Here is a 12,731-nt window from a genome sequence, read left to right on the forward strand (position 1 = left end):
GCTTTTGTATATTTGAACATAAGATACATGACTCCTGAAGCAGGCGCTAAGTGCTGAAACATCGGTCCATGTCGAGTCTGCTTGCTTATTTATTGATACGCTTCAATAAAATACTCCAAACATTATCTGCGTCTCTGCAATTGGATTGGAGAGGTGTTCGTGCATCCTTACTTTTTCGTGTTTGGATTTTACACATAGGGTTAGCCTTTTCTTTTTTGCAGACATTAAAACGGTCACATGTTCTTACTTCTGTGTGTATTTCTTGGCTTCCTCTTCATTGTAAAACTAAGAAAAGAGAGAAAAAAAAGGTACAACATAAGCAAAAGAACTACTATATATATATATATTTTTTTTTTTTTATTTTCAACTGTTTTTATTGATGATTCAACATTATAAACATTTTAACATTGCCAGTACATCTATCATTGGGCATTATAAGTAATTTAACATATCAACTTGTACACATCAATAAAGTCCATCATCAATAGTTTATACATCTTCCCCTGGTCCCTTTGCCTACCCTCCCAAACATGCTCATTAACAGCCAAACGTACATTTAAGGGGGGGGATGTTTGTTAAATATACATCACAGTCATCTTTTGTATTCCCCCCTCCTTTCTTTCCCCCCACCCTCTCTCCCCTGACATTCATTAATAGTTACATTGTATTTTTGAGTTTCAGTATGTGTACCATTATTCTATAATATTATCAAAGCTTATTGAGTATAAGACTCCGGCCTCTCTGCGTTAAGATATCCAACATAGGTCCCCAAACTTTAAGGAAGCATTTTTTCCCACGACATGAGCCTTTTGCACTTCTTGCTTCCCATGTCATTAAAAGATGCACCTGGTTTCGCCAATGCCAGTAATCTGGGGGTTTATCCGAGGTCCAACATTGCAAAATACACTTTTTGGCTACCACACATAATTTGCGACTTAACAATATTTCATCTGCCGGAAGGCCACGAAATGCTCCTGGGCAGTCCAATAATAATTGCACCGGAGTGCCCACTATAGTACGCGAAATGATTGAATTCATAAATGCCAGTATCTTTCCCCAAAAAAACTGTATTTTGGTGCATTCCCAAAATGCATGATAGAACGAGTTTTCCTCCAGTGTGCATTTCGTACAGGTTGGTGTGTTAATCCCTCCTACTTTATAGAACTGGCGTTGTGTGAAATATGCTCTATGTACTATTCTAAATGCACATTCTCTATAATTTGCTCCATTAATCACTTTAGGAATGTTCCGAATGTGTGCTGCTATGTCCCAATTAGATAAATCTACTTTTGTATCTACTTCCCACCTACGGCGAAGTTGTGACCAATCTTTATCTGACCTCAAAGTCCACAATTGTTTGTGGAGCTGCGAAATTGTGGGGGCTTCCTCTGATATTTCATCATAAAACTGTTTAATTTTCTCCCCCAATTGAAACTTAAGCTCTTCTGCATCAAGTGTTTGTATATAGTGTTTTATCTGACCATACCCAAACACATCTTCCCAGTTTGCAGCGTCAGTAGTTATTAGTTGACTTAGAGGTTTAATTTTCCCTTCTAAATCTATTATCGTTCTTAGACATGTGAGCCCTCTCCTTGCCCACATCCGGAACACCTGATTTTCCAATCCTGGCGTAAACAACGGGTTCCCCCTTATGGTCAGCAGTTCTGTCGTATTCAGTTGTCCCCCCCAGTTTTACCCCCAAGTATTTCCATGCCTCTTGTAGAGGAGTCAGTATTATACTACCCTTAAATTTCTGTGGCACCGATTTATTATTGAGATGCAGCAAGGTCACCATACTATAGGGACCAAAGTATTCCTTTTCTAAATCTAGTGGGGTGTGTGTGTTTGCAGAAAAAATCCAATCTCTTACTAACCGCAACAGGCTGGCCAGATTATAGTATTGTAGATTAGGCAATCCCAGTCCACTCTGCTGCCAGTTCCCCAGCATCAACTGCAACTTCAGTTTGGCCTTTCTCTTTGCCCAACAGAACTGTCCTACCATTCTATAGAATCGTTTGATATCTTTCTGTAATAATCTCAATGGCAGGACTTGTAATACATATAGCCATCTGGGTAATATTACCATTCGTATGAGACAAATTCGACCTATTAATGGCACCGGTAACATCTTCCAGATAGCCAGCTGTTGTTCTGTTTGACTAAACAATCTATTGACATTTAGGCTGTATATGTCTCCTGTCTGAGAAGCAAGCAAAACTCCCAGGTACCTAAAAGAACCTTCTACCCATCTCAGCGGGAATTCTGCTCCCCAAAGAGCTTTGGTATTAACTGGTATCGCCAGGGCTTCTGACTTATCCAAATTAATTTGAATCCTGAATGATCTCCAAATTCCTTGATTATTTCTAAAAGATCTGCAAGTGATGTCTTTGGGTTAGTAAGTGCTACCAGCAAATCATCCGCAAATGCTGCAATTTTGAATTTCATCGATCCAATCTCCACCCCCCTAATGGATCTTATTGAAATTATGTCTCGTATCAACGGATCTAAGTATAATGCAAATAGTAACGGGGAGAGTGGACATCCCTGTCGTGTCCCTCTCATGATCTCAAAATTTGCCGATACCATTCCGTTTACCATGATCCGTGCTCTAGGTGTGTTATATAGTGCTTTAATTGCCTGTACAAACCATCCCGAAAACCCATATCTACTTAAAATTGCAAATAAAAACGCCCATTCCACCCGATCAAATGCCTTTTCGGCATCAAAACTGACCAATAAAGCGTTTTCTGCAGACCCTTTAAGATGTTCTAAAGATAGTAAAATACTTCGCAAGTTCTTAGTTACAGATCTACCCTGCACAAACCCCACCTGTGCTTCATGTGTCAAATTTGGTAGTACCACCCCTAATCTCTTAGCTTATATATTTTTTTAATGAGGATCTTGGGGCTGTCCACAATGAGGCTCAGCGACTACTACTGTAAGGTTAGTAGCAACAGGTCACATTAAGTGTGAGAAGGTGCGGTATGTTAAGGGATATCGATAAGCAGGATCATCCAATAGAGAGTTTATCGAAGATAATTGTCTTTTGTTTTTTCTATATAGGAAGAGGTAGCATAGGGGTGGGTGGGAGAGGAGTCGGAAAGGAGGGACTATAAAGTCAGCAGCAGGAGGACAGAAATATAGCTAATTATAGCAACAAGTAGCTCTGCAAGTTAATGGAAAGGAAGTTTTGTTTTGTTACTTTTCCACCCCTGTATATGATAGATGGAGGTTCTAGGAAAAAAAGTGATTTACGATACATTGATGATGTCCTTTCACTTTGGTGGGGGACATGAAGATGATTTGTTGCATTTTTATAGATGGCTGAATACCTGTGACAATAACTTACAATTTAAACTTCATTATGATTTTAATGAGATCCCTTTCTTGGGCATTTTAATCAAGAAGACAGCTTACAGGTTTGTTACCAGGTGGTCTAGGAGAGAAAAGTTTGGATTTGGCGAATATATCCGAAATATTAGAACAAACTTTGGACACTAATACGGAGCGAAGGACTTTATTAATTTCATTTACTTTTGAGCAAGATCTTAATGCAATCTTACGTCTTTATTTTCGGAATTCAGTCACACTATTTGCGGGTGCCAAGGTTTGGATGTTTCAAGATGTTACTAAATCTACTCAACAGAGAAGAAAACTTTTTCTGGAATTAAAACAAAAAAACTTGGGACTTGGGAGGATCTTTCCTACTGGCCTACCCATGTAAATGTATAGTTCGGTTAGGTTCAACAAAGTATGTCTTTTTTTCGCCTGACCAATTGAGAGTCTTCTTAGATTCTAAAAAGCCTGTTATGATATGAGTTTGGGATTGCATCAGTTCTTCTTGAAATTGAATATAATAAGTAACTTCTCTAATATGTTTGCCCGTCCCCCTCAATATGTGGTCTAAGGAAGCAATATAACTGAATGTTACAGATTAATAGTTTAGTGGATACTGATGGGGGGAAAAATGTTTTTCGTTTTTATTTTCTTCCCTTTATATTTGAGCTGTATCCATATACTTTATATAACATTATGATGCTGTATTTCATGACAATGTAAAATTTACGTGTCAATTTAATTTGAAATTAATAAATAAATTAAAAAAAAAAAAAAACACAGTATTTCAGAAACCAAACAACAAGAATACATTTCTACATTTTAGAATCTTTCATAACAGAAGTTTAAAGGAAAATCTGAAAAAGCTCATTGGTTGCCCATTTCTCACAGGGTTACTAATATTGTTATTAATATATAAAATCCGTATCTCCGATGAACCCCTTTATCTAGCATGACATCTAGTTCCATATACCCCATCTAGAACTCTTAGATCTGCAGAACTTCTTCATTACAACGACCCAACTTACAGAGAGATCCTATCATGAACATATTAGGGAAGCAATATTTTTCAGTACAGGCTCCAAAATGGAACTCTGCAAAATCATTTGAGACATTCTCAAATCTCTTGATCAATTCAAAACCAATTTGAAAACATTGCTCTTCCAAGATACTTACTCCTCTAATCCTTATTACTACTACAAATCATTTCTATAGCGCTACCAGTCGTAAGCAGCGCTTCACAGCTGAACATGAAGAAAAGACAGTCCCTGCTCAAAAGAGCTTACAATCTAAATCAGGAGACAGACAGACAGGACCAATAAAGAGGAGTGGAGGAGTGGTCTAGTGGTTAGGGTGGTGGACTTTGGTCCTGGGGAACTGAGGAACTGAGTTTGATTCCCACTTCAGGCACAGGCAGCTCCTTGTGACTCTGGGCAAGTCACTTAACCCTCCATTGCCCCAGGTACAAAATAAGTACCTAAGCCGCATTGAGCCTGCCATGAGTGGGAAAGCGCGGGGTACAAATGTAACAAAAGAAAAAAAAATAAGGCTAAGGGTAGGATAGACAGATAGGACACATAGGGAAAAGGGACTATTGAAGAGAGGAAGACAAGATGAAGGTTACGAGCAGGTGACAAGTTAGGAATTAAAAGCAGCATCAAACAGGTAGGCTTTTAGCCCGGATTTGAAGGCGGCCAGGGATGGAGCTTGACGTAATGGCTCAGGAAGTCTATTCCAGGCATAAGGTGCGGCGAGATAAAAGGAATGCCTTAAAAGGTGGAGGACAAAAGATATCTTTTTATTTTACTTGACAACTTTTTGATTTATTGGAAAGCGTCCCATATGTAGCTATAAATATCATGAAATCAAAACTGATTACTAAAACAGCTTCACAAAGGCTGTATTTTGTGCTCATTTTTCTACACTTTTCTATACAATACATGGCCAAATTTCAATGAGAATATCTTGTGTAGTGATGGGTTCATCTTAACTGTTGTAATCTGACTTGGGAAGCCTGGTGTTATAAAGATTTGAAGTAAAATCAAACTCTCCTTCCATCGGGGAACATAGAATCACATCTTCAACTCATTTCTTTTGAATAAATGCATTATTCTGTTTAGAGCATGTTTCATGGACAAGTGGTTTTCATAAGTCAAAATAATTAAAAATATTTTCTTTCATGAAGAACTCTCTCATTTGTTTAAACTTAACTAAATGGGCTATAAGCCCCTAATGAAGTCCAATGATTTCTTATATTTTGTCCTTGTGATGACTTATACTGTGGCAAAACTGGAATTCAGTAACATCCAAAACTTATTCATTAGTATTATAATTGTGTTCGCATTTGGGTAATAACTGAGAAAATGCTGTTGAAAACTGACTTGATTTCCCTTTTTAAGCAATTACCGAACCGAGAACGAAGCAGCAGCCAAGAAAAAGTAAACAAAACCACACAAATACCGTATAGCCAGTAAAGAGGGCACAAACAAATGCTGCTGAAAAATTTTTTTTTCAACACAGCTAACAAGGTATACCCAGACCAATCAACAGAGCTGTCTGCTCGTTCAGTCAGTGGGGAAAATCTTTTTTTTTTTAAAGAAACACTGGCTGCCTCTCCCAAAGGCACAGCCCTCTCCTCAGAAAGGGAGACCCTTCCCGTTCTTTTTTTTACCAATTAAAAATTATTTCTGAGTCTTCAAACATTAGGGAGATGGGGGAGGGACCCGGGAACACCTGAGTGTGACACCCAGGAGGCTGAGAAGTAAAAGTAAAAGCCTCTAACAGTATTCCCCAGGCACAGAAGAGAAAAATAAGAGAAAACAACTAGATAAAGAGATATATATACCAGATAGAGAGACTAATGGGCTCACGTCCTACCTGCTGGGAGACTGAGAAAATACTGAGGCTGGGGTCACGTCCAGGGCTCTTATTGGCTCGCTAGAGTCAGAGTTTTTTTCTCAGTCTCCACCTGCTGGTAGGCGAGCACAACCTATCAGTCCAATCCTGGGCCGGTCCAGAGGGATGCTAAGGAAGGTAGATCTGCCCTCATTATTTAATATCCTTCTTTTAAACAGTAGTAATAAACAATATTAAACTACATTTTTATAATATACCACTGCATTCCACAAAACAAAAGGAGCAAGTTCCCACAAACCATCTTTCTCTTTTGATCTAGGAATAGGGAGGAAAAAAAGATTTTAAATACACTCCTAGGTTTCAACCAAATTAATGTGGGACATAACTGCCATAAATAAGTAAACAAATAAATAGAAACTGAATGTTGAGCACCTGATTCTCATAACATGATGTCTGTTTTAGTGGCCCTTTACTAGGAGAAAAAAATCTGTACATAAACAGCCCCTCCAAATGACACAGCGATTACAATGTTTATAACAAATTAGTACTCTACCTATGAAAAGCTGTTCCGTTATTGTACTTCCTCTGTGTACATCCATATGCTGCGCAAGTCAGCATATTTGAAAAAGTCAGATTAAATAAAAATGCTATCAACAATAAAAACCGCCAACGTGGATGCAGCAACAGAAATCTTTACATTGCTGACAAATTCATATACTCTGATTTTCTATTCCATCAACGTGATTGTAGTTGTATTATATTGTAAGCCACATTGAGCCTGCAAATAGGTGGGAAAATGTGGGCTATAAATGCTACTACTACTAAACATTTCTAGAGCGCTACTAGGGTTACGCAGCGCTGTACAGTTTAACAATGCAGCAAAATCAAACATATAAATGGCGAGTGACCGACTCACTCGCAAATGCGCAGTAGAGACTTCCCTCTCTGTCCCGCCCCCGCGTCAATACGTGATGACGGGGGGGGGGGGGACAGAGAGGGAAACTGCGCCGCCGAGGTTGCTACCGCTCCCCCCCCACTCGGAGTCGCTGCCGCCACCCCTCCACCCGGCCCGGGCCCTCTCTTCCCTTCTGAACTTACACATCCATTCGCCGAACGCAGCAACGCACATCAGCTGAGCTGCAGTGAGCCCTTCCTTCTTTGCCTGTGGCCCCGCCCTCCTGTGAGGTAACGTCAGCGAGGGCGGGACACACACAGGCAGAGAAGGAAGGGGCAGCTCAGCTGATGTGCGTTGCTGCGTTCGGCGAATGGATGTGTAAGTTCAGAAGTGAAGAGAGGGCCCGGGCCAGGTGGAGGGGTGGCGGCGACTTCGAGGGGGGGGGGGGAGCGGTGGCGACCGCGGGGGGAGGAAAACCTCAATACCAGCCTGTTTTTACGGGCTCAACGGCTAGTAAATAAATAAACTATGTGGGGTCAACTTTTTGACGTTATGCCATCTCCTGTTCTCAATCACACCTCCTTGGTTGAACCGTCCCACAACACGCCCTCTTGCTATTTGGAGAACTGCAATGTGAAACGTCCAAATTCTGACTTTCCAAAATCAGGTTTGGACCGTTTTTAGCAGAGAGAGACTTTTTTTTTTTTTTGAGGCATCCAGCTACTTTGAAAATGAATACCTTGGTGTTTAATCATCAAAATATTATGATCTTAATCGTAACAGTAGTTTTTATAAATAATCCCCCCCTTACCCAGTTAAGGTTGTGGAAAGGTTGGGAACCCTAGCCAAGCTACTTTGTAAAGCTGATCTTATTACACCAAAATGAACTGCTTTACAGCCGCAGAGCCACGGAGCACACACCTATCCGGTACTGCATTCTCCCAGAGCCTAATCCCATGAAGTCGAGGCCAGGCCTGACGGTTTTACTAACACGAACCTACTGCCCTTAATATCTCGTCCCTGATGGAGGAGGGGAATGGCGGGGACGGGGCACAGGGCGGAGGATGTCGGGAGGCGGAGCTGAGGGGAGACAGAGTAGTGAGGGGGGCCGGGGCTGCTAAAGGTACGTTTGCTTTTCTTCTTGCTTAATTTAGAATGCAGGGGGAAGTGGGGCAGGGGGAACGGCGACCACGGGTGGGGGGGGGGGGCAAGGACGGCCATACAGGCCGCTCCTGACCAGCGCCTTTGCCCCCTCCCGACCCTTTTTTTTTAAATTTTTGTTTTGATTTGGGAGCCATGTGCTTGTGATTTGACTGTGTTTTGACTGTTTGTGGCATGCGCAGAGCAGCTAACATAACGCTTGGCTGCTCTGCGCATGATTTGGGGGGCCGATTAACGATGTGTATTGTGATTCTTTGATACATTGTACGTTTCATTACCGATCTCAGAGGCAGATGCAGCAACCAAACGTAAAAAAATCTAAATCGTTAAAGTCCCTAACGATTTTAAAATAACGAAAAATGCACCAAAAAAAAAAGTCACACAGGGGCGGGCCCAGCAGGAGAAAGCAGGAGAAAGACGCGCCATCGAAGCTGGGCGAAGGCAGGCATCAGCTGTCTTCTTGCCCGTGCAGCGCCTTCGGACAGAGGAGAGAGGCGCTGCACGGGCCCGGTAAGAGGGAGGGGGGCCCGATGGAAGAGGGGAATGGCGGCGGCGACCCCAAAAGGGGGCGGGGCACAGGACGGAGGATGTCGGGAGGCGGAGCTGAGGTGAGAGAGTAGTGAGGAAGGGAGGGAGGCAGGGGCTGCTCGAATTTTGCTTTTTCGGGGTGGGGGGAGCGGCGGAAAGTGGCGAGCAGCGGGGGGGGGGGGCAAGGCCGTCCGTACAGGACGCTCCTGATGAGCGCCCTTGCCCCCTCCCGATCCTTTTTTTATTTTTATTTATTTATGTTTTTCTGACGTCCTTTGGACCAATCACAGCGCTTTTAGCTCTGCTAATGCGCTGGGATTGGTTCAAAGTTTGTTTGTTTTTTCACTTTACTATTTTTCCTGGCACAGAGCTGTCCTAACGAGAGGTCCAGACCTCTCGTTAGATTTCCTGCGTAAAGGCAATCGGAAAAGGTTAGTGCATCTCGTTTCAATGGGGTTTTCACACTAATTGCTCATCTCCATTCCGTTTTCGTTAGCTGCTAGCTTCCTCGGTAAAAGCCCTTTGATGCATGCAACGGATCAAATTTTCCTCGTTGGAGGGTCATTAAAGGCTCATTTAGCTTTAGTGCATCTGCCTCTCAGCATGTGTGACTTTTTTCTTTTTGGTGCATTCTTCGTTATTTTAAAATCGTTAGGGACTTTAACGATTGGTTGCTGCATCTGCCTCTTCATTTCCAGCCAAGCCAACGGTTAACACCACCACCCACTGTATTACCCATAGAATAAACGCTGTCCGAGGAACTAGGCCTACACGCCGGTAACCTACTCAACTCACCAGCTCCGGAGGCCCGCGGTGCTCAGGACGCTTCACGCTAGCCGCCATGCTCCAGCCGTATTACCATCACAACCACGTGTTTCCGGGTCCTATACCCGTCACGCAGTGACGCAGCACGCTCACGCTGCGTACAACGTCATCATACAAGTTCTTTAACACTGCCGGGTACCAGCCGTATTACCATCACAACCACGTGTTTCCGGGTCCTATACCCGTCACGCAGTGACGCAGCACGCTGCGTACAACGTCATCATACAAGTTCTTTAACACTGCCGGGTACCGGCCGTATCATCATCACAACCACGTGTTTCCGGGTCCTATACCCCTCACGCAGTGACGCAGCACGCTGCGTAAAACGTCATCATACAAGTTCTTTAACACTGCCGGGTACCAGCCGTATTATCATCACAACCACGTGTTGCCGGGTCCTATACCCCTCACGCAGTGACGCAGCACGCTCACGCTGCGTAAAACGTCATCATACAAGTTCTTTAACACTGCCGGGTATTATCATCACAACCACGTGTTTCCGGGTCCTATACCCCTCACGCAGTGACGCAGCACGCTCACGCTGCGTACAACGTCATCATACAAGTTCTTTAACACTGCCGGGTACTTTCTACTGTCGTTCTTCAGTCTCTGCCTGGTATAGTTGAGTTGAGCGGTCCCTATGGGCTCGGTTAAGCGTCTGGGGCGTCTACCTAACCTTACGTTGGCGATTGGCTGTGTTGACAGGAAGCTACGTTTAGCTACGTTTGACGTGTCACTCTCTGATTGGCGGAGCGAGCCGAAAGATGGCGGAGGTTGGAAGGAGGTTAGCGGGTAGCCCGCTTTGCCTTTTCAGCTGTGCACCGGGTCCGGCCTCGTGTTTGTTCGTAGATGGAGTCCGCAAAAGCCCTCAGGAGCCCAGTCCCCGGAGGAGGGAGGACGGCAGTGGCGAAACTACTAGTGCATTAGCAGTAGAGGCCACCTCTGTTTGGCCCTGGGCTTCAGCTCCACCTCGGACGTTATGTACCGGTAACCGGCCACTGGTATTCCCTGTGGCCCTTAACCGTCGGACTCAGCACGGCCTTAGTGGCTCCCACCGCGCCGGCATAGAAGCCCGGCTTGGCACCAGATCCTACTCCGACGACAAGAAAAGAGGGAAAGCCAATAACAGCCACGGGGCTCCTCTCTACCAAAGCAGAAGCGCCTACTACGAGATCCTGGGAGTGCCGGGCGCTGCCACCCAGGCCCAAATCAAGACCGCCTATTACAAGCAGTCCTTCACCTACCACCCCGACCGTAACTCGGGCAACGAGCAGGCGGCCGAACATTTCGGCCGGATCAGCGAGGCCTACCTTGTGCTGGGCAGCGTGGCGCTGAGGAAGAAGTACGACCGGGGCATCCTGAGCCAGGAGGACGTGCGCAGCGCTGGCAAACCGTCGGGCAAGGTGGAAACCCCGACCGCTCCCAAAAGGACTCGGACCACCACCACCACCTCGGCTTGCTGCAGCCCCAAGGTCATCTTTAACTTCGATGAGTTTTACAGGGCCCACTACGGCGAGCAGCTGGAACGGGAGCGTTTCATGAAGCGCAGACGAGAGGAGCTGCAGAAACGCAAGTCGGGTATTCAGGACAAGGAGCAGCTGTTTAAGATGACGGAGGTTTCAGCGGCAGTTCTGCTCTTTACAGCCACCTGCATTCTCTTCAAGTGGAAGTCGAGCTCATAGTCTTGCTTGACACTTTTAACACACATTGACGATGCCTTAGTACTGATTGATACTGATGGCCGTGGAGCCTGGAGGGGATTGTTTTTGCCTGTTAATCTGATTTATTTCTATATATTATTTTCACAATTGGGTGCCTATAACTGTTCATACGATGTACCATTTACAGGTGCTGCTATTGCTCAGGGTAACCTTGTAGAGCACGGGTTATAATATATTTTGGGCCACTCAGATTGGTAGACTGGTCCTGTTTTTATAAAATTTAGTGTTAGTAACCTAACTAGATGGTAGATTGCTTTGAAAACTAGCTTTCCCACAAGCTAGTTGTTTTAATTTGCTGCACTGTAAGTGGCAGTCAAATAGTAAGATACACCTTTGGAGGTCATTCCTTCACCTAAGTACCCTCGGAGGGCTCATTATCTTGCTCTTCAAATCAATTCTATACCAAGGGCTTTGCAAGCAATGTAGCTACACAGACATGGAGAGGGGTGGAAAAATTGCTCCTAACCAACTGTTTCTTCTGGTTGGTAGTGGTAAAGCGGGGGTGCAGTACACAGAGTGCAACTATGGTTTGCTTTGGTTCTGCTTCAGACCAATACACAACTTTCATCTGGTACTTCTTAGAACGCACAAAAAAGTGTCCTTAAGCATGGATTGTCTTTTGATGTGAACCACACAAAGAAGGTACTCATTTCCTGCGTGCGTGGAGACTTCTGCTTGTAGCTGAGGATTAGAGCCATCGTTTTCCCTCAAGATGAATGGGGAAGAAAAATTGTTCATGCTTATTAAACTACCACTTAAACATCTTACCCATTTGTGTAAGGTGTTGAAGCTTGTAATAGGTACTTTACTGAGTGTACATCTCTTGCTCTCAAATGGCGTTGAGGAGCAGCCGAGTGGTTAGAACACCACGCTTGACATCCAGAGGTTCAAATCTCACTGCTGCTCCTTGGGATCTCGGGCAAGTCACTTAACCCTCCATTGCCTTGGGTACAAAATTAGATTGTGAACCCAACTGGGAAATACCGAGTGTACCTCACCTTGAGCTACTACTGAAAAAGTTGTGAGCCAATTCAAAATGCTTTTACAAGACCTCATGTCATTCAGTTATAACAAATTTTGTTTGGCCCAGTATTTCTCCTTTTTCTGCTCCTTGTTTTCTAGCTTAATTCTAAGCAGGGATGGTTATTCTGTTCTTGATATATCGCCTTTCAGGATTTGAGTCAAGGCAGTTTACAAATCCAACAGCAAAAGTGAAGACAGGAGCTACAATGTTTGTCAGAATAGTAGAAGGGGGAAATAGATAAAAGGTGGATGGAAGCTGTTCCTCTATCCAGCTGCCTCCGCCGCAATGGCATTAAGAAATGCTAGAAGATGCGAAGAAGAAGAGATGAGTGTTCAAGGAAGCACTAAAACAGAGGTAAGAGCTCAGTTCTGAGTTCAGGAGGTAG

The 12,731-nt window shown here is 43.9% G+C and overlaps 2 protein-coding genes across 3 annotated transcripts in view; one reads left to right on the forward strand and one right to left on the reverse strand.

Moving 5' to 3' along the window:
- Nucleotides 1-9,689, reverse strand: part of BUD23 (BUD23 rRNA methyltransferase and ribosome maturation factor) — a 49,595-nt gene extending 39,906 nt beyond the window's left edge. Inside the window, exons 1-2 of one of the 2 annotated variants that reach the window (XM_030186018.1) lie at nucleotides 9,572-9,689; nucleotides 248-285 (exon numbers count right to left, since the gene is read on the reverse strand). In XM_030186018.1, coding sequence (XP_030041878.1) covers nucleotides 248-285; nucleotides 9,572-9,619 — 86 coding nt within the window. In that variant the 5' untranslated portion in view covers nucleotides 9,620-9,689. The remainder of the gene's footprint in view (nucleotides 1-247; nucleotides 286-9,571) is intronic. The other variant, XM_030186019.1, reaches the window with a different exon arrangement.
- A 502-nt stretch (nucleotides 9,690-10,191) lies between these two features.
- On the forward strand, nucleotides 10,192-12,246 carry DNAJC30 (DnaJ heat shock protein family (Hsp40) member C30). Its single transcript, XM_030185995.1, has one exon. It carries the CDS (start codon nucleotides 10,366-10,368, stop codon nucleotides 11,281-11,283), a length of 918 nt encoding a protein of 305 aa, XP_030041855.1. The 5' UTR covers nucleotides 10,192-10,365; the 3' UTR covers nucleotides 11,284-12,246.
- Nucleotides 12,247-12,731: the final 485 nt, after the last annotated feature.

This window comes from Microcaecilia unicolor, chromosome 13 (genome assembly GCF_901765095.1).
Source record: "Microcaecilia unicolor chromosome 13, aMicUni1.1, whole genome shotgun sequence".
NCBI lineage: Eukaryota > Metazoa > Chordata > Amphibia > Gymnophiona > Siphonopidae > Microcaecilia > Microcaecilia unicolor.